We start from the raw sequence: 22,673 nt of genomic DNA, 5'->3' as shown, positions 1-22,673 counted from the left end.
GCAAAGATGAAGGAGAGTCAATATGTTCAAAACTTCCACTGGTGTTCAAAATGCTTCATATTGCTATTGAGTACAGTAAACAAAAGTGGGGACTTTTGTGCCAGAAACTGAACATGCACATGATTAAGAGTCTCCAGAAAAGCGACAAAACTCAATGGCTGTGTCAATGCACATACAGAAGTGTTGGCTACAAGTCCACGATTTGAGAAAAACCAGATGCGGTTCAATGGTTTTGCGTTCTCATGAGAATATTTTGAATCATGAGTCTTGATTACAGTGGACAATATCATGACTTCTCCAAAGGTTCTCATCAATTCATGCTAAAAATAGTCAATTTGAGCAGGGATCTTTCTGGAACAAGTCGTTTTCCAGGCTCCCAGCGGTGTAGTTAGAAGCTGGCCAAGCAGCGAGGCCCCAGATTTCTCAGGCCGTTAGTCAACAGGGCAGCGCAGTGTGGAGAGCCGCTTTCCCTTTGAGTTACATTCTGACGGCATGTGGGGGGAAACAGGCAGGTAAATGCTGTGTCCTCTCAGGGGTCCACAGCTGGCAAAGAAGTCAAAAAGTTAATGGGAGCTACATGTGGACAGATGTTAGAGGTCAGGACTTTTCATAGCGCACACCCACATTGCACACAGACTAATTCAAAACACCTTCTGAAGCTCCTCAATGGGGCGCCCTCCACCCACACAGGCCCGTCTGTGAGCAGTCCGCAGGCTGCTATTGACCATCTCCTGTTTTTAGTACTGCCATAATGACTCTGGTCTGTCGGCAGACGTGTGCAGCCAACCCGTCCCTCTTTGTGTACCTCGCTGGATCTCAGTGTTTGGAGGGCATTAAGGCTTTCCTCTGTCAGTAAATGCAGCAGAAATAAGCATTACGAATTGGCAGCATGGGAACTACCTTTGAGATTGTTTTTTTCTTTTTTAAGTTTCTCAACAATGTCATTTCTGAGAGAGCCACACTCCTCGTACACTGAAAGGAATATTACAAGCGTCACGTAGTGAGAAGAAGAAGAAAGCCTGGACCACTCCATCTGGAGACACTCTGGTATACTTGAATATAATATATATTATATATTATATATATATTATCCTACTCCAAGTGTTTTATTGCTGTGAGGTTGCAACATGTTGGGATCTTAACCAGACTGCTTTGGCGTTAGAGGTTAACATACAGCATTCACATTACTATATCATCAGAAACATGGTGCTGGACGGTGACCAGATCTTGGGTGAATATTATAGGATTCTCACAGCCTTACTTTGTAATTTGGTGGTAAAGTGTTTGGAGTTGTTTCCATTCACGTGCACATGACATACATTGGTTGTTGTACATCTGCATATACAGGGATCTGAAACTACAACCTGTTGCTTTGAGCTGAAATACCGTAATGTGAGCGGACCGGACTCAAGTGCAGGAGTCAAACATGGATTTCCAAATGCTCAATGCTTGCTAGTTTACAACCTACACATTGTGGGAATGAAGGAAGACGTCAAACAGTCTACAGTGTGTGGCTGTATTGTCCTTACGACTGTCTCCTCTTATCAGCAGACAGGGTTACAAATAGAGATGGGCAGCCCTTAATAGACCTCCGGGACTCCCACTACACTCAGCACAGTGTGTGTGTGTGGCAATCCGTCAATTTGATCCACAGCCAACAGCCAGTGGTCCTTCATTATCTCGGGGAGTTCCGTGCTGCCTTGAAGTTTTCAAAGACGGTGGGAGTCGCGCTAATGGTCGAGGGGGTCGTAGGAAGCTATGAGTTTGTGGCGTCACCATCCTCCCTAGCTGTTAAACCAAAACATCCTCTGTGGAGCACGTGGGCTGGTGTGTGAATTGGTATGTTGTGGAGTCAGCTAGAGCTTTGTCTACTGCTACTAGAAGGAGGCAGCGTGAGTTCGTGACTTACTCTTTCAATAAGCAAGGTGTGTGTTTGAGAAATCCTGGGAACAATGTGCTTTCTAGCCAGTAATAACTCCATCCTGGCTGAGATAAAGCATTCACTGGGGCAGAAAGAAACAGAGTATACAGTATTTGTCCTGTGGGCTTGGGTCTCATGGAGATTCAATTCATCATGGAATGTAGCAGCAGGATTTCTTTTTTTTTTAGACCTTGAAGAATAGATAGAGAGGGCACGTTTGGAGCTCTGAAGCATTTCAAGGTCTTGTGAAAATCTCTAACTGTCTTTTTGTTTTGTTCTGTTATCATTCATTGAACAGAGATCAAGGTTGACTTGAAAATAAGAAAAAAAAGAATGTGATTACTAGTTTTGGGAGGTGTAAGCATCATCTGTAATGTACATAGTTCTCAAGGTAACATCTAGACCAGATCCTGCTCAACTGTAATTATTGGGTTTTGACTGTCAAGGTTTTGTTCAATGTTGGAAACAAGCCAGCTGCTCCACTTTGGTACTCTGTCGTTCCAACAGCCCTCTCATGTCACAGTTTTGGACAGGAAATAAGGTCACTTGACTAATATTGTATACAAGCACAAGGGGTTTGATGTGAGAAGATTGTTTTGGAGCATAAAACCCACTTATAACTGTTAACTTCAAATACATATCTAATATAGATATGGAATTTTTCAAGTCATTTTTTAAATTCTACCTTATGTTGTATCTTGTTTTTTAAATTGATTACTACTTACTACAAAATTATTATTACTATTATTATTATTATTATTATTATTATTATTATGATGATGATGATGATGGGAACTCAATCATTTTCTTCTTCAACGTTTCAATGAGCGGATGTGACGTTCTCAATCGCAAAGGCTGATGGGGTTTGAGTTACACGCTGCAGAAACATGTTCTTATACTTTCCTCTGGAGAGACGTGGGATTTATTAAACAACTCTGAAAACTCAGTTTCAGTCTTCAAAGCATCTTTCCGCAAAAAAAATCACTTCTAGAGGTGAGTACCTAAGCTCTCGACCTTATCTGTGTTTAAAATAGTTGTAGCGTCACCTGCTGGGCAGAAGGCGTAGCTGCGACTTTGTTCTCAAATTAGTGAGCTACTCGTATAAAAATAATTTTGTTGACTTTTTTCACCCTCACAGAAGTGCTCGAGCTTCCGTGTAATTTGATAATTAGTGACGTTATTTATTATACTCGTCATCGCCATGACTTAAACGTCTATATTTTATGAGCTGTTTTGATTTCATGTGTTTTAGCAAGTTGTCCATACAAATGGTCATTTACAAATGCAAGTAAGACAAGGAAGAGAAAAGACAACTCATGCCATGGAGCGACCGAAATACCAAATAAATGGAATTAAGAAAGGGCAGTGCGCCACGCTGGTAGGTTCCTCTGTTCCTCTTTAGGAGGGTACAAACCTCTTCCTGGATAGACCAGGCCGTATCCACTGCAGAGCAGACGAATGTCATCATTTCACACTGTTCGAGAAAACTTTTGACCTTGCATTCAAATCAGTGCTGCAAATCCTCCCAATTCACTCATTGTACAAAACATAATAAACAAGCATGAAAAACAGTGGTACCTCGGTTCTCGACCACAGTCCGGCTGTTCGAGAAGTGAATTATTCAAAATCTGAATCGATTTTTCCCATTACAATGAATGGAAAAAGAAATAATGCGTTCCAAGCCTTAAAATAATCTTTTGTAGGAGTGAATGTAGAGTGTCTGCTGCAGGTGCACTGTTCCTCTATGTGTGTGGCCGCTGCATGTGGGAGGGGTTGCCGAGTGAGTGACGTCTCTCCAGAAGTGAAGAGGTGCCCGGTGCGTGTCCAGCTCTGAATGTGCGCTTCTGTGCAGTTTGGCTGTGACAAAGTCATAAACCAAGTAACGCTCTGTCCCAGACTCGCCTCATCCCTGTCCCAGCTCCAGCCCACAACTGGACATCAAACCCTGGAGTGCGCGCTCCAGCCTCGGAGGTGTGGAGAGCGAGCACCTCCCCTGTGACACTCTACCACGGTCCAGTGCGGAGACAGGAAATGTTTTACACCTCAATATGAAGAAAAAACAGTCAGTAAATGAAGCTAACGGTACACGTCTGTATACAGAGGCTGCGTTATACACAATAACAAAGTGCATCGTGGCTCAGCTTATGTTTTTTTCCGGCTTTTTTCAGGGGCGTTTGAGTTCTGGATTTTCGTTCAAAATCAGAAGCAAAAAAATCTAGAAATTTTTGTTCGTACTCCGATTTGTTCTAAGTCCGGGACGTTCGAAAACCAAGGTACCACTGTACATTAATTTCTCCCCAACATCCACCGACAACAGTCGGAGGAAAATGGTAGTATACACACAGTTAGTTTAATGTAATGTAAATCACTTTGGATTACAGCCTGAAAAGTTCCTCAGAGAGTGGTGCAGAAGTGGTTGGAAAAATCATCTCACGAAATGTCATTGTTTTTCAGGCAAAACAAGCCACAGGTAAACATGTTTTCTGTTGTTGACCCCATGGTTGACACAGTGTTGAAGGGTTGATGAGCTCTCATGAAACAGTGTCCTGATTTTCAGGAGCCACCAGATGGCACTGTTGGCTGAAAAATGTTTGGACTTGAGCAACTAGTTCAGTGAAACCTTTTCAGTTTTTATTTGTTTGTTTTTGAATAAATACATAAATAATACATGGTGAATGGATCTTGTGAAAACTTTATGGCTTTCACAACGTGAGTAAAATCAACCACTACAGAAAGCGCAGTTTGCTCAGATTGACCAGCAGGAGGAAGCAGAGCATCAAAAACTCACTCATTTTGAGCTATGGGCTCTGGGCGAGCCTGGGTGGTCCTCCCTCTTGGAACTTGTATTTTCTCTCCTCTCTGGCGTGGGTTTTCTCATGACTACTTTGATTTCCTCCCACAGCCCAGAGGCATTCTGAGATTCTACAGTATAATGCCCTTTAATGTGAGCGCGAGTGAGCCTTTCTGTCTACATTTGCCCTGAGGATCTGTCCAGGGTCTCCCTCTTCGTCTCTTGTCCCAAGGGGCACTGTAAATTTGTCTGAAATGGAAGGCTATTCTATAGATCTGGTGATACGCACGAGAGCTTGGAAACAAAATCCACATTTCTGACTTCGGTCGCCGCAAGTACAACGTTGTTTCATATTGAGCAGGAGGGGGCGCTGTAGACCGCGAGATGAAGTCTTCATGCGGGAGACGACCGAAGCCTACAGTTCGGATAACCCAGTTTTTAACCATCGATCCTGAATGACGCGTTTGATGTTGCTCCATTACGCCTTTTAATCATTAATGGTTTGTAAACAGCAGCTCGGGCGTTAATTCAATAAACTAAAGTCGAGTGTTAATTTAATTTGCATTTGGATGTGTGAAAACCAACAGTTGAACATATTGATCTACCACTGGCTGTAACTGTCCTTCATTTATGCATGCATGAAAACAATTTAAAATACGTGGCTATTTTTGAATAAACCGTAATGCGACCGTTTGGACTCGTTTTACTTATTCTGAATTGAAGGAATGCCAGGTTTTCATGCTGAATCCATCATTTTAGGGAAAATGAAGGGGCCAGTGGTGGGAAGGTGAGAGGCTTGTGACATTTTAGGATTTTGTGTATTCGTCAAAATGAAGTCTAGTTGTTGTGTCGACTCTTAATCTCCGTGTTGTTGAACTGAGTGGGGCCACATTGCTTTTTGCCCGGAGCCTCCAAATCAATAAATCCGCCTGTGCACATGCGCTCGCGGACGGAGAGGAATTCACCCGCAGGTAGATCGAGGTAAACGAGTCGTACAGTTATCTCTTCCATCGCTCCAGCTAAAGTTCACTGTCCGCCATCAAGTCTGCATGACAAAAGCAGCCAGTGGGAGTCTGCAGGCGGCCGAAGGCGCTGTGATCTCACAACAGTGTTAAGAAAACAGCGCATAAAGACATTAGGGAGACACTCTGGCTGCGGGATTAAGCTGCGCCTCTATTGTCATGTGATTATGTGGTGCCATCCTTCAGAAGACACAGTTCGGTTCCCACCATGCGCGTTTGTGTTGGGCTCTTTAGAGAGGTGCATACCTGTCTGGCGTGAGCAGGTAAACGCAAATGCTGAATAGAGCAGAGCGCTATGTTCGGGCACCGCGTCTCGGTTTTCGCCTCCAGCGCAGAGGGTGGGGGAGGAACTGTGAGCCAATGAGAAGCGAGAATCCACCCCAGCTCCTTATAACTCTGTGACACACAGGCTGGACCATGCCACAACACTGCGAGCAGCCGGGACTCTTCCACGGGACTACATCTGAGAGCGCACACGCTTTTTCCTGCCTTTTCTTTGCGCGCAAAATCGGTGGCGCTTTTATTTCCAGGCCCCCACCATGAGCGCAGGGCAGATCTACGAGAAGAAGATCGCTAGCATTTTGACGGATCTTCCCGGATCTATGAGCTGCCACCCCAACTCCAAGGACTCCCCGACTTTGCCCGAGTCTTCCGTGACGGACATGGGCTACTATAGCGGACAGACGAGCCACGGACACCACGAGTACTACCAGGGCCAGGCGTACGGGCAGCCGATGAACTCATACCACCACCAGTTTAACCTGAACGGAATGGGAGCCGCTGGAGCGTACCCCACCAAATCTGAATACCCCTACTCCAACAGCTACAGACAGTACGGACATTACAACAGAGACCACCTGCAGGCCTCCCCACCCAGCTCAGGTACCAGCTAAATTCTTCTATACATCTACCAAGACTACATTTCTCAAAGAAGTGCACGCTTTAATGTTTCATTTTTTAAGCAATTCATCGGCCTCGAGTTCTCGCTAAACCTGCCAACCAGTCTTTTTAAAAGTCTTGTGCCAGATTTGTAATTCATTGACTTAAATTATTTCCTCTTTAAGCTATTTAATTTCACAAACTAAGCTCTGAAGCCCAGTGACTAATTTTCCATCGGAATGTATTGTTGATTGAAGTTTGAATTTTTTTTCCCACACTTATTTTCCAGTTAAAGAAGAGCCAGAGCCTGAGGTTCGGATGGTAAATGGAAAGCCCAAAAAGATCCGGAAGCCGAGGACGATCTACTCTAGTTACCAGCTCGCCGCTCTGCAGAGACGCTTCCAGAAGGCGCAGTATCTGGCGCTGCCGGAGCGAGCCGAGCTTGCGGCTCAACTGGGCCTGACTCAAACCCAGGTGACAAATCTTCTCATGGCACATTACACATTTCTTTGAATCGCGTTGTATAGTATCTATAGTATAGCGTTATCCACTCGCGCGTAATGACGCACAGGAAGTGATACGCCAATCGGGCGCGTCCTCTGTTTCTATTTTAACGATTTGTTGTTGTTGCTCCCCAGGTAAAAATTTGGTTCCAGAACCGGAGATCCAAGTTCAAGAAACTGTACAAGAACGGAGAGGTTCCCCTGGAGCACAGTCCCAACGCCAGCGACTCCATGGCCTGCAATTCTCCTCCGTCCCCGGCAGTGTGGGACAACACCACCCAGCAGAACACTCCGATCAGCCGAGCTCAGGCCCCGCAGCAGAACCACAGCTCGTCCCCGCCCTACATGGAGGATTATAGCAACCACTGGTACCAGCAGGGATCGCACCTACAGCACCCGGGGACCGTGCACCACCCGGTTCCTCAGCAGAGCGTGGGAGCAGTTTACTGACACTTACAGAAGGTCTCCCCTCCGAACATGGACTCTCCTCTGAGCTAACTGGACCTGGGCAGACCTGCCTTCTTTTTTTGGACGAGCGAAGAGCTCAAAAGCACATAAGGGATTTAGTTTTGTATTTAAAAGGACGACTGGCGTGGTTTCTTTCGAGTTATTTATCGTTTCTGTTGTATTTCTCTTTTGTACGTGACCACGGACTCTTGACAGTTATGCAGTTGATCCATGTGGGTTTGTAGAACTAAATCAACGAAAAAAAAACTCAGGTCATATTTATATATATGTGTACAAATTGTTGTCGAAGGCTGTAAATATGTGTTTATAAGCAGAACCACTATGATCATATTTGTTTGAGTTGCACTGCAGTGCTCACCAAAAATACTTTTTATAATCTTGTAAATTTCGCTGCCTTCTGTTGAATAAAGATGGTAATTGCATGTCTGTGTGTGGAGACTGTTTTCTGGACTGCAGGCCGTTTATTACAATTATTGGCTTTTAAAACGACATCCGACTTAATGAATTGTGATGTACAGTTTGCTGGTATGTTTGCTAGGTTTGAGATATAAAAACATTTCCTGTTTATCTTAATTTAGCTGGTAGTAATTTGAAAACAAAAAACTACCCTTGTCCTCCCGGCTACGAGTATCATTACACAGCAGTGTAAATTTACTTACGCTACTATAACACACATCTTAACGCTTAGTTCATGGAAACAAATAAAAGATTAAAACGTTCCACTCCAGACATGTTTGAAGCAACATATACCGAGTAAAGCGCGAAACAGCAGTAACGCCATAAAACAAAACGATTTAAAGGTCCTGATTTAAAAGGCAATGTCCCCCCGAAGGTATTAAAACTGGGGACTTGAGCCCCTGTGCGTGGGTGCAAATGCGCTGCGCTGCGATGCAGACACAGTGGAGTCACTGCGTTTTATTGCTGCTCTGTTGCCACATAACAAGAATATTCAGCAAAGCGCGCGAGTGTGACTGATTTGAAACGCAGCTTATTAAATCCTATAGGACGACGAGCGCGCTCACGACGATCCGATCCACATGGACCACCAAGACGTTATTACACATCATTCGAGAATGTGCCAACCGTGTCAGTCAGTTTACAACATTTTGGCCCAAATGGTTTCTCCTCACATTGATCCGGGTGCTTGAAAGCTCGTTTGGGGCGACTTTTATTAAAGTCAGCAAACACAATATTACTACATAAAATCACAATGATCAGTTTCCTCTCTGGAATGATCGATGGTCTTGACTCGAGAAACATGATCAATGCTGCTGTCTAAACATTGATGTTTCAACACACACCTTATATGTCCATTGTGCGCTCACATTATTAACCAATTCAAATATAAATTATAAAATAAGTGTTCCTGCCGCCAGAGAGGTGTGACACGCCTGCTCCTCTGTTTTAGAGCTTTTCAGTTCACATCATTTCCACATCATAATTGTTAGAATTGTCATTGAATATTACATGTCAACCAAAATGATTGCCATTGTTCTCCCTCAGACTTGAAAGCAAGTTCATGGAAGTCAGCAGAATGTATGACTGGCGTGTTGATAACTGTAAAAGACACCGTGATTTTCAAAGTGAACAGCAACAGTGGGGTTTCAATGGAACCATAACAGCAGCAGTAAAAAACATTTTAAAGCTATTTACTCAAATTAAATGCGCAGACGCCATGCCAGGTTGTTATTTTTGCTAAGCGAATGCAGCCGAGGCTTTTGTTTCTCTGAAAGAATCTGCATTTTATTGTGTGTCTCTTGAAGTGGAAAGAGGTTTGTAGCTCAATTGGAAACATCACACTTGTTTTGCCTACTTTTGCTTTTACCAACAGCAAAACATTTTTCCTTGTCCTTTTTATTTTTTTATTAAATAAAAAATAAGTTTTATGTCGTGCTATTTTTGTTTGTTTGAAGTGTACGATTGCCAATCCTCATTTCGCGAGCAGCACTTTAAACCATCAGCGCTGCTGTTCGGTGCAGATGCACCTGATCCAGCAGACCGAGCCGAGCTGTTGGTCACAGCTGCACTGTAAAATGTAAGTAGAAGACAAGTGAAACGCGCCACAAGAAATGTAGCGTGCAGCGTGTGGGAGGGGAGTCCGCTGATTTTGGTGGTCAAACAGAAGCATCCTTCGTATTAGAATCCACATAAACTGAAGAAATAAATCAATAACAAAAGCAAAACTTTACATGTGTAGAGAAATGACGCATTAAAGTTTGTATTAAATCTATTTATTCCGTTTTTTCTTTTAAAAGGCAAAATAAAACAAACAAAATATTAAATGCTCAAATCAAAATTGAGAGACTTAAAAAATTCAATTTAAACCTAACTCAAAATCATGTAAAAAGGACAGTTAAAAAACAGTAATTCTCCATAATTTGGACTAAAACCAGAGCTTTTCTTTGATGAAAAAGCATTGCTGTAAAATGAATAAATGTATGTATGTGATAGAAATACATTGCTAATGCTAAGACACTTTCAGAATATAGAAACACATTTTCTGTTGAACTTCCCATTGAGCCATTTTCACACTGAGGAGTTCGGTTTCGACATGTACACACTTGTATTGTATTTCCTAAACATCCTTTCATCATTTTCTCCTCCAAAATAAAACATGCCACAATCGCCAATCCTTAATTCTCTAATGTCTTTGTAGTCCCTGAAGCTCTCACCAGTTGTCCTCGCTCTCTGTCATCGTGCTCCCACTTGCTGATGTGACAGGAGCAATATTGTCTTATGATATCAATGAAATCTCATCAGCAGGCCATGTGATCTCCCCGCGGCGGCTCCCTCAGCGTGTGTGGCCCCCCAGCTGCGAGGGGAACATTTGCAATGCCAATGACAGGCGCTTGTGTGTGGGCGGTCGGCCGTGTCCGTGTGTGTTGTCTGTAAACACAGACCAGTGAAGCTGGCCACAGAGGTGAACTGTTGAACTTGATCGTGCTACATCCCTGCAAATAGTCCCCGAGTCCGGGCGGGTTTGAGTCCAGTCAACACCAAGTTGAGCCAGAGGTCGTCGGCCATGGAAAGACTAGTCGCAGCTGTCCTGTGGACGGTCCAGTCCTGGGCCAAGCCCAGCCCTGGATCACTCACTCTGGCCATTTTGCTGATGAAGTGAAGGCAGAAAGGTATTGCAGCAGCTGTGCGTGTGTGTGTGAACCAAGGATGACCTCTGGGTATCACCAGGTCCAGATCGAAAACCTGTTGCAGCTATCATCACAACACTCCATAGACTTGATACCCAAACTTGTTTTCAGGACAGCATTGGCTCGCATGGAAGCAGGAGAGGAGGTTAAAGACTATAAATACAAGGGGCAAATGAGCCATAGTTGCAATCTGCCTTATCAACCGGCTCCTCTCTGACCACACTCAGTGGATATTTAAAAAGCACTGCTGCCACATCCCACCTTGAGCAAGGCCTCTCCATGGGACGCATGCTTCACTGAAAAGGATTTGATTGTAAAATTACTAGCGTCAAACTCAAGGCCTGGAGTCCAAATATGGCCCCGCCAAGTCATTTTATGATGCCAACAACATTGTTATAAAATCATTGCAGATTCATCTTCACTCTAACCTGCTAACTCGGAAGACCCCAGTGTTTAAGATAAGGAACAGAGATGATCAGTGTCAGCAAACATATGGAAACTTCCAAAAGCAGAAAGAGGAAACCCAGTTCTCACCCTCACTTAACATAGTATAATATAGTGATGCGGGAAAGTTGCATGTTGCTGCAAAGGTGTTTCAATGGAGCGCAAATGTTTTCCTTCCCTGGAGGGGGATTTAGAAGGTGCATCGCACAGGAGAAGATCTGAAGCTCTCCTCACTAAATTACACTGACGGTGTAAGACGCGCGTCATTTGAGGGGCTTCATATACCAAGTGACACTGTGTTACATGTAGAGTTAAAGGTGGGTCATCCCATCACTAACCCCAACCTCCCTCTTTCTTTTACGCAATGTGCCTCCCACAGCATCAGTGCAAGTCAGAACATGTGTTTCATTTGAAGCCAGACGCGTCAACATACAACGCTGAAGGCTGACTTCAGCATCAGTAAAAGAACGTCCACTTTCCCAACGTCAATAAATCTCACCATGAGAGTGGGATGTGTTGCAATTTGACCAAGGAAGGATGGAAAATGGATGGACGGTGAGTGTCTTCAGTGATGATGCAGTGTGTCGGTCGTGGTAGCCTCCAAGAATTAAAGGACAAGGTCGGAATCAGACGCTGACCTCTAGTCACGACATTTCCTCTAGCCACGCCTCTTTGCTGAGCAGGCCTTTCATTGGTCTGGGGTATTCCAAAGCTTAAAAGGAGACAAGGAGACCTTTTCACCAGCTCACTTGGAGTACAGTGCAATTGCAGATCATTATTACATTATTGCACCATTATAACAAAAAATGCCCCTTTAAAATTCCAGTTATGGATAGTTCGTTGGCATCAGATGGTGAGTAAGATTTTTGCCCCGACCTGTGGTCTTTTCAGCAGTTCACCCAGGTCATTACAACTGGATGATTGAAATCGGGCAACCAGGCTGGGTTTCGGACGTGTTGCTTCATCCTTTTGCCTTCCTCCACCCTCCATCTACAATAAGAGGAATATTTCGGGATTTTCTATTCACAGCTAAAATGCAACTCCTTTGCTGAGTGGACTGGCTTATAAAGGGAAGTACACCCTCATCCACCGAATAGTCAGAGTGAAGACACGTGTCTCAGACAGATTGGATGCATTTGAAATTATAAGTTTGACCTTCCCCTGCTTTGTCTTTGTTTTAGGTTTGCCATCAGCCACCAGGATTCCAATCAAAGAAGGCAAAAACTGGCGACATATGCCGACTCCCAAGAAGTGTTTGAGGTTGGATTTGATGAAGAATGTACTTGTTTGAGCTCAGCTAGCTCAGGACCAGCTTCCACTCGGATCAGTGCTTCTGTGCTATCCTGGTCCTGGGTTCCTGCCTCGGAGGAAATTTGAGCGAGTCACATCGCTTTACCAAGCGGTCGTCGCTCCTTCTCTTCCACCCATTTTGCTCTATCGATTGCGACACAGAAGTCTTAGCTTAAGGCGAGAATTGGGATAAGCGCCAACTAGGAAACAAAGAGCTTAATGCTAAATAGACAGTCACCTCTGCTGTCTAATGCTCCATCCTTCCTTTGCTAGAGAACAAAAGCTCTTTATAATTTACAATGGACGTGTCAAAAATAACTTTCTTTCATGCTAGAATGTAGCCCTTTTTTACATAAATCATTACATCAAGGTTGAACGCCGGGCTTAAGTCTACAGTTTAGCGAGCAGTAATTATGGTTTGAGGTTTGGTCTCACCGAAAGGAATTCACCAACAGAGGAAAAAACAATGAATGTGTGTCGTCTCTCTCCCGATGCCAAACCGTATTACACTTAAATCCCCCAAAGAGCAGTGAGGATGAAACCAAATCATGTATTCATAGTCCCCCACTCACCATCACTGGAGATGTCAGATCCCTCCGGCTAATAACAATAATCACCCCGGAGACCGGCTTCACTACTGAATCCCATTGAAGGGATTTAATAGCAAGTTGTCCCCATCATGGTGAGATCTGCTATTTAGCTGAGATTGCACCTCATATCTGATCAGCTGAACATCGATACAGGCTTTCACACACCTTCTCTTTAAGCAGCTTTGAATAGTTGCCCGACTGCACCAGCCATTATTCTCATCTGGAGATGTGAAATTACCTATAATTTTCCCTGATGCCCGTCACTTGTTCCTGCATCTTCCCTGAATGCTTAACAAGGCGCATAATCGCCGGGATTGAGGAAAGCTGTGTATATAAGACCACGGTGGAGCACAATGCTACGTAAAGGAGCGCAAACATGGAAGTGTGCCGCAGCGCTCTTTCGCTGAGCAGCAAGTTTGGATGACTAAGCAGGTTCTTATGGGTATGACTGTGGTGGCCTTGGTATGGAGCGCAAACAGGACTTTGGATGAAAAAGCAAAACGTAAGACTCATCCATTACTCATGTTGTCTATTTAACTTAAACATAAGATAAGTGTGTGAACACAGACGAAGCACTTGTTCCTTTTTTTCTGTTTTATCTTATGTCGGAATGTTTAGGTGCCTAAACCGGGTGTGCGGAATTTAAGTGCGGTCACTTAGTGGTATTTAAGTCTGAGAAATGAATATTATTCATTAACAAGTAGCTCTAGAAAATAATTCTTCCTAATTTCCTTGAGCAAAGTTTCACACTTGGCTTGATAGCATTTTTAGTGTTTAGTTCATCCTTCACACATTTTAACTCTATAATTGATGTAGATAAAATCACTTAGATGAAACACACAAATTGCTGATGCTGTATTTTCACATCCTCAGCAAAGAAAAACTGAATACCAGTGAAAACAACCACACATTTAAAAAAAAAATGTTTGGAGCTTCTGAGATGACGTTTTCATGGTCTAATTATTTGCACAACTCATATCAAATATTATCTGTAATTCTTTTTGTTTCTATTTTATTTGCATTTGTATTTTTTTTAAAACCAAACTTTAGTAGTTTCCAAACACTATCCATAGATTTGCAAATAGTGTACTTTGCTGCACTAGGTGCTTTTAATCTTACTAACTAAAAAACACTTTAAAATAATGTTTTTCCTCAATTTAAGCATAAAAATGAAAGTACACGCTGTATTTTTATTACATTTTCACAGTTCACATTTGGTTCTAAACAAATAAGACTTAAGCATTTTTTTTCAGAAGCAATTATATGAAGGGTTTGATCATGTAGTCTGAACACTAAACTCCTCCTGAAACGGCAACACTCAAAGTTACAAATCTCTTATTTCATTTTCTAATTTATGCTTTCGTGTTTTATGTTCAGTTATGTTATAATGAAGCTACATTTTAAACAAAGGATATATGTGCCTACATGATTTGTGTGTGTAAAAGTAATGTGATCATGAAAAAAGTGTGTTTCTTGGTGCGTGAAATGTGACTAAAATAACCTGTAGTCCATGAAATATTAATGAGGAAAACAACTTAAAGTGCCTTGTCCTCTTTCATGTCTAACCAATAAATAGACCAAAAATCCGCAATATTAATTCAACAGCTATTTATTGTACAAAGGTCGTATATTAAAAATAAACAAACATGATCGTTAAATTTAGAGTCCAAATCTGACGATCCAAACAGAAATAAAATGCAAAAAATAAGTAACACTAAAGACAGATTTGTCGTGGACGGGAGCAGACACCCAACACTCACATCATCTGGTGTCTGGACATGGCGTCTTGGTGAGGGTGGTGGTTCGGGTACCAGTGTCCAAAACTGTTCATGTAATTGTTCTGGTACATCGGAGCTCCTTTGGCCATGGTCACCTCCCAAAGCTGCGGCACTCCGGGCGAGCAGGGAGACACGGAGCTGTTGCTATGGAGATGCTCCCCTTCTGACCCACTGCCGTGCTTCATGATCTTTTTATACTTGGAGCGTTTGTTCTGAAACCATATTTTCACCTAAAGGAGAATAGAAATGGTACATCATTAGCGGTTTGAGATTTTTTTTTCTCCCGTTATGAGAAGCAATTGACACGTCCAGTAAGGATCATTTCTCTGGTGTAGTGACCAACTTGGAGGCTTACTGCCAGACATTTAACGCACGAGAAGTTTTATGTGAGCGCATCAAACAATCGAGAGTTGTTTGGAAATTTAAAGTCCTATGAGAACGCTGCGGTGGGTCACAACAGAACAATGCTGTGACAATTTGAAAATTATGGTAGGCGAGTTTATATCTAGGCTGGGTTCATTTCACGTATTTCTAGTCCTCAGAATTGTGCTGACTGGACTCGTTTAAACCCGCTCTGGCCTTTTGTGGCAGTTCAATTTTATTCCAGTTGGAGTGATCGAAGCGTTTGAGTCAGGCGAAAACAATTGCCTTTATTTGTGTTTCAAGTCTGGATTTATTATTGTCAGCAAGCCCAGTGGGGAATTCTGTTTAGTATGGCATGAGACTGTGAAAACACATGACATATCAGTGATCTTGTCCGCTCTTCTAGGGCGCAGGAAGCTGCGGCTGTTATTTCCTCGAGAGAACTTCACGGTCCGGAGCTGACAATAGGAAACCTGACGTGGAATTAAGCTTGGTAAATCGCCGCGACGTGGCTCTGGTTGCACATTGGGGCTATTTACAATTTTATTTGACCTAAACACGTGCCACAATCCCGTACAACACTGGAAACAGTGACCAGCAGTGACAGTGATCTCACTCAGAACGTGGAGCCCTAGTGAATCACACGCGAACATGAGCGCGCCCACGCGCGCGCTGCCCACGCACCTGAGTTTGGGTGAGACCCAGCTTGGCCGCCAGGTCGGCTCTCTCCGGCAGGGCGAGGTACTGGGTCTGCTGGAAGCGCTGGTGAAGAGCCTGCAGCTGCAGACTGGAGTAGATGGTGCGGGGTTTCCGGATTTTCTTGCCTTTGCTGTTCAGTCGCACGTCCCTGTTGTCCAGAACGGACTTGTCGCGATCTGGCAGTGCGAGAGATGAAAAAGAGAGGTTTGATCTGGAAGCGGATCACGCACGGCAGTTACTGTCTCGATGAAAAGGCGAGCTGTGTTGACTTTGAAGTCAACACTGATGCACAGAGGTTCATGGGGGCCAAGTCAGGCCCAGGCGGCGAGACGTTCTCTTTTGTTGTTAGCATCCATGCTAACAACAAAAGCATGTCAACACAGCAACAAGACAGTTGTGTCAACCTGTTCAGCCACGTTGAGCCGCAATGACGAACTTGTTATCCCAGTGTCATAATATAAAACCGAAATCCGATATACTGCTTCATTGAAAAACAGCAACAGGCGGCTATTCTCTATCTTTTCATCCGCTTCCAGCGCGTCACGGGAAGCATACTTATTCACACACTGGCGGTGAAGAAGTCATGATCGTCGATTTAATAGTTTGTTCAACAATCGCGTCTCATCTTTCACCTCCACGAGGCGGCATGTTTCTTGACAGGAATTTGTCAACAAGTAAGATGAAACCGCGTCCGCGTGATTCGTCATATGATCCTTTAATAATATCTTAATTTTATAATGAGGATTTGATGCTTATTTCCACTCACGATAACCACCAAGTGCGGGTTATTATTTTGCAAGCAGCACCTGAGTGTAATATCTGAGAAATGAATAATCCGGTTGCAGTTTACAAGGGTACCTGACATTAATAGAGCCTGTATAACCGTTAGGGTTCGTTCAGGTGGTGAATATTAACGACACATGGATTGGCAGGTTAAAAGAGCTCGCACACTGTTGCCTTCATTACGGTAATGGGACACCGACTATTATGTGGAATTATTACCCCAATGTCTGTCATTGATTTTTTTTTTATCTTTTTCTTTTTCTGTTACAATTTTTGCATCTTAAAAATGCAATGCATTATATTTTTACAAAAATATTTTCAGGCGTTAAGTAAAATTTTATTGTATAACTATATTAATATAGATTAGAATTGTAATACCGGCTGTTACTAGTACAATTTATATCAGACCGCAGCAAAACTGCGTGATTATTATTTTCCTTTTCTTTCTTTTACAGAAAAAGAAAAATACTCTACATACTATTTTTTCGCGTTTTTTCTGAAGTCTAGCATGTCCAGTATGCAAGCAAAATTGAGGCACAAATTTGGTTGTTAAATAAATTATTTCAGTCGCAGTGGGAAAGTTAAACAGAGAAGCAATTTAGGCTCACGTTTTTTTGCACCTGCAGTCTTTCAGTAAGTTGCAGTGGTTTCCACCGATGGTTTTACTTGGCGGCTGCATGCATGGGTTTTGGGGGCACCTAGTTTTGTCACCTCAGCGCTCTTCGATGGTTTATTCGGTCGCAGTGTGATATTAATGTTCAGACAGCGCGAGTGCTCATGCTCAGTGATGCAGGGTGCAATTGCGCGCCATGCGTAATTACGCGCCAGTCTGCGTCGGTTTGCGCTCAGACAACGATAGAATCATGTCAGTTGACCTGGTCACATACCTGTCTGCTCTATTCGGCTGTGAGCCAGACTGCTGCTGCTGTGATTGTTGGGCTGGTACGACATGTACGCAGACGGGGGGTGAGAGTTGACAGGGCCGGGGAAGGCGTAACCCAGCGAGCGGCCGTAAGTCGCGCCGGGCGAGAAGGGAGTCTCGTGCTGAGGTTGTCCGGCTGAGTGAAGGCCATGCACCGGGTAGATGTGGGACAATCCGCTGGAGTGCTGAGGATGCGCCGGGTGCCCATGGCCGAACTCTAGAAATGCTGATTTGCTGGGATCTGAGGCAGTGTCCGGCATCACAGACATCATTGGCTAATGTCCACAAACTCGAGACGGTTTCATCTGGAGCGAATCCACATTTGAAGCCCAAAAATTCACGGCGGGCATGGTCGAAACAGTTGGGTTTAAAAGCAGGAATAAGCCAAAGCGATTCTTCTTTGGATTAACAGAGGAGCTGACATGGCTCTCCTGCGTGTGGGACCTCAGAACTCTGCCCTCCGTCAGTGCTGCTCGCTGATTGGTCCCCAGCAGGACACTGAGCGCGTCACTGGACTTATTAACATACGACGGTAGGAGCAGGGACCTCCTTCAGCGCGTTATGACAGCACAAACACGCATGTTTGGGGCGTCAGAAAGCGACGCGACTTTCATTTACTACACGTTTCAAACGATCACTCAACCGTTTGAAGTCCACCGATTACAGCTCGATAGCATCACTGTCATTCGGAGGTGATTTATTTCTGGTTCATATTATCTGCCAAGCCATCATGTTGATTCAGCCCTAATCATGCAGCTTTGAAAATAGTGCTAAATCAAACGGAATTATGTTGATAAGAAAGTCAACAAAATGTGAACCTGACTACATTTTGTGGATAGTTACACATGCGATTGCTGTAATGATGATCTTAAGAGTAGGAAAACGAAGTTGCTCGCACATAGAAAATAGTGTTTAACATCTGAAAAATACAATAAACTAAATAAATAAATAAATACAGACAACACCCCGAGGTAATGTATGCGAGATCATTTTTCAAGCTTCAATTTTTGTGTTTTCTGATGGAAAAAAATACTAGTCTAGTGGCGTCTGTAGAACAAGGAATTGATGAAGACTGTGGAATCCATTTAATATATGAATAATATTTCGTATATCTTTTCATATATCTATTTCGTGTGTATATATATATATATATATATATATATATATATATATATATATATATATATATATATATATATATATATATATATATATATATATATATAATAAGAATTCATGGCAAATTTGAATTAACAAGAATACATTTTATGCGTTAAAATTAAAACGAATAACATCAAAATGTTTGTTTGAAAATGAAAACTAAATGAGCGCCATCGGGATCACGTGCTCAGAAAAGCGCTTTATAAACGAACAGAAGACAAGCTTTTACGTGAATCAACGAACAATTACTTTTTTTGTGGCTTTCACCTCCCACCACTACAGTTGTATAAGTATAAAATCTGACTTTTGTGGACAGACTGCGGTGTTGAGCTCAAGTTCAAACCCATCATTGTGGTCAAGTCCTCCCTGGCCTCCGCTGACGGCTCGTGGGGGAGGGGTGGAGGACGCGAGGGTGCTGGAACTAATTTTGTCAGTCGATAAGTGACATTGAAAGTGAACATCAATATGTTGAAATGCGATGCAATTATGCAAGTAATAATTCTGTCTTTATCACTTCAGATCAGATGAAATGAAATTAAAAGAAGCAATAGACATTCTAAAATGAAGGCAAGCAAATGCTATTAAAGTTGTTAAGGTAGTATAAAGTATAATGTTTGGGGAAAAAAATAATGCAAAGTATACATATTATTACAATAATGTAGCAGTATTTCTGTTCCACATTGGTTTATATTAAATCATTAGATGTTAGATGTGTGATTAAGAAGAATATATACATTTATATTAATACAAATGGTTATGACCTTGATGTAAAATAGAAAAATGCAAATAATGTTTTAATATTTAAAACAGTGGAGGCAATTTATGTGGGGCTATATTACTACATGTCATTATGGGGACAGAAACATGCAAGTCAACTAGTTAGGCCACAGTTAGGTTCCAACATTGTGCAAGGCATAATGTCATCAAATTGATAAAACATTGCCATAATAGAAATCTGCAGATAAGATAGGAGCCATGTTTTCAAAGAGGATGCTCAGCTCGAAAAGTCCAAATGCTGTGTTTGTGCTTCTGAATATGATGAAGCATTTGCTTCAGGCTAGGTATTGAAAACAAAATGGAACCGAATAAACAATAAAATAAACTTCCAAACGTTTACATTATTAACATAACAAATAACAGTTTTAATATTGAGGACACAGGGATGCCTGTTTTTAGCCGGATCAGCTCCTGAAATCATACAAACAAAAGTCTCACTTCAAACAACCATCCTGCAAAGTCTAATGATTTAACAATTGACATTTAAACATTTGGAATATCTGCTGAGAGCTGACTGTTTACCAGCCTCGTCAAATAAATATGCTTGTTAATACACAATGCTAATGCTGTGTTATTTTGCTTGGCACACGCTGGCTGGAATCCAGCGGCAGGCAGATGATCCGACATGGAGGTTTTTCTCTCTCTGGGCGCGCGATCAGTTTTAAACCCAGATGAGAGTTTCTCTCAGAACCGTGCAGGGTGAAGGTGTGGTGGGCAGTAGGTGCAGTATGACAGAGAGAAAAGGAGTCTCTGTCAGGCTTGTAATTATGTGTGTATTACTGCAGAGAACAAAGACGAGCCCTGCAGTCATAGGGCAGGGATGGCTCCTCGCTGCTGTGGCTTTTCTTAATACACGCAAAGAGGATGATGTTGAAAACAGTCACACTCCTGAATGTAGCCCAGACTCACTGGCGTCAGCTTGCCGGCACACCAACACGAAGAGGTGTGTTTGACTTAGGTGTGTTTTCTCTCTTGCCCTCCTCTCTCCCACACACACACACACACACACACCAGTCGAGTTTGTCCATCATGCAGCTCTGATGCAGAGTGACAGCATTCTTTGTGTACAAACCAAAAGCACATTCCCAGGAAGCTCCAACAGCTCTGATCTTCCCCGCAAGCACGTCATGTTTTATAAGTAAGACACCAACAACAGACAATGTGAGTCAAGGCCCAGTCAGGCTGACACTTCAAGGTGCTGATAGATGCCCGCGTTTCTCAGCACAAGTTCAACTCAGAAAATGATAAACAAACAACACCACTTCAAGTCAATTGATCACACGTGTCTACATCACTATCGATCAGAAAAAACTACATAGAAGCAACAAAAAGAAGAAAATCAGCTGTAATGAAGCACATAAGAGAGACCATCTATACCAGCGTGGCTGCGTGTGGGTTCAATTCAGAGCTTTTTCAAAAGCTACTTCAAGGACACATTCATGCTGTGTTAGGAGGCCCGAGTTCCCTGAAAGAGTCAGGTCAGCTAAGATTCTGACCTGATGTGTTTATAACCCAGCCTCCGCCCCTTTACAGAAGATCTCCGAGGCACTTTGGTTGCGCATATTTGGAGACATATTTTTAATAAATGTATCCCTTTAATAAACCATCTGGTCACACTTTTGTTTAGGGAACATTTGTGACCCTATAAAAACGAGTTGTGTTCCCCAATTGAAAGTGTTAGCAACTAGCTATCTAGACTTTGATTCATTGCTTTAACAGATCGAAAGTTGTCATTTTATGACGCTGATTTATATGTACATTATCTGCTGTTTTGTAAAGTAGGGCTGCAGAAGATCCTGCTCACTTCACGAGGAACAAAATTCTTCTTAGGTTCTAACGGACTCGATAGCTCCGTGTGTGCAAGACCAGTTATAACTGGACACACAAGGTTAAGGATGTGATGCATTGACAGTGCTCCACTACCAGTGGTCCAACCTGATTTTACAAGCCTGTGAAATGGGCCGGAGACAGACAGAATGCTAATGATTCGGATGGAAGAAGTCGCAACTTGAATATAACTTTAAATCAAAATGAAGGAAAGAGAAGGAAATGCAGCCACAACTGTCATTTACAGAAACCAATTCAACAAGGTCTTGTTTTGCTGCCTGTGGAGTCAAATGAAATAAAGAATGCGTTGGACAGCAAAGATCGACAGACACAAGAAGCAAGGGTCAGAACATTCCTGTCCAGATCTGTAACATATTGCCACATAATTCATGTGCTATTTGTTACGTTTGGTAATCGGTTATTGTGAGGAAATTGAGTTGAAACATGAAGGAAATTAAAGGTGAAACAGAGGATGCAATGTTCAGTGGCACGTCACTGATACAGTTTTTAACATTGCAGTTATAGTCTGAATCCTGACTGAGTAAAAAGCTTGTTTCATCACAGAAGCTTTGTGTTCCCAGAGTTCAACTGCCACACTTCATCATCGAGTTGATCTCTGTCACGTCCTCCATCCAGTCATTTTCTTCTCACGCCCGAGCACAGGCAAGTTTACTCAAGCACGTCTGAAGGAATCAGAAGGAACTTCTTGTTTCTGGAGGAAGCGCGGCACCACATTTAACAAGCCCGCCATTATTGCTTTGTGTGTCTCATCCTGATCAGAAAATCTTTGTTGTCTTTTTAACCTCTCCTGCTTGCACAGAGTGGTTTATTTGTTTTCAATTTTGTTCTCGCATTCGCTAAGCCAGTGTCAACATCAGGATTTATTTGCGTGTGTGAGTCTTCTCCCTCTCAGCAAGGAGGAGGAGGAGGAGGAGCCGAGAGGATGATTGAGCTAATCTCTCCTTGCGGCACCATCACACAGAAGGGTTGATGTATCGGCACTGTCTCATTCCTCCAGAGCAGTGAACTTTCTAGCATTTATTTCATATAAATAAATGAATTGCCTTTGGTGCTAATTCATTATTCATCTTTCTCTTGTCTGTTAATTTTTTTTTTTAATGAATTTATGACACGCTCAGTTTCTTCCCTATCATGTAGTCTGGCTTTTTTGTAAATGAAATGTGTTGTCATGTTTATTAAATTTAACATTTACGTATACTTCCTACACTGATTCATATAACTGTCTAACCTAACGTAATTAACATAAATAATAATTTTACAACAAAAATAGTGATAATAATAATTACCT

General features: G+C 42.6%; 2 protein-coding genes across 2 annotated transcripts; one reads left to right on the top strand and one right to left on the bottom strand.

Moving 5' to 3' along the window:
* The first annotated feature begins 6,178 nt into the window (after nt 1-6,178).
* dlx3b (distal-less homeobox 3b) lies at nt 6,179-7,961 on the top strand. The gene is made up of 3 exons (XM_053887713.1): nt 6,179-6,616; nt 6,903-7,087; nt 7,252-7,961. The coding sequence occupies exons 1-3, from the start codon at nt 6,274-6,276 to the stop codon at nt 7,564-7,566; spliced, it is 843 nt and encodes a 280-aa protein (XP_053743688.1). The 5' UTR covers nt 6,179-6,273; the 3' UTR covers nt 7,567-7,961.
* Nucleotides 7,962-14,684: 6,723 nt separating this feature from the next.
* dlx4b (distal-less homeobox 4b) lies at nt 14,685-18,015 on the bottom strand. The gene is made up of 3 exons (XM_053844716.1): nt 17,565-18,015; nt 15,880-16,070; nt 14,685-15,062 (listed from the first exon to the last, which is right to left on the bottom strand). The coding sequence occupies exons 1-3, from the start codon at nt 17,869-17,871 to the stop codon at nt 14,811-14,813; spliced, it is 750 nt and encodes a 249-aa protein (XP_053700691.1). The 5' UTR covers nt 17,872-18,015; the 3' UTR covers nt 14,685-14,810.
* Between the last annotated feature and the right edge of the window lie 4,658 nt (nt 18,016-22,673).

This window comes from Synchiropus splendidus, chromosome 1 (genome assembly GCF_027744825.2).
Source record: "Synchiropus splendidus isolate RoL2022-P1 chromosome 1, RoL_Sspl_1.0, whole genome shotgun sequence".
Lineage (NCBI taxonomy): Eukaryota > Metazoa > Chordata > Actinopteri > Syngnathiformes > Callionymidae > Synchiropus > Synchiropus splendidus.
Note: the sequence above shows the minus strand (reverse complement) of the source record. Positions and strands in the feature narration are given on the sequence as shown.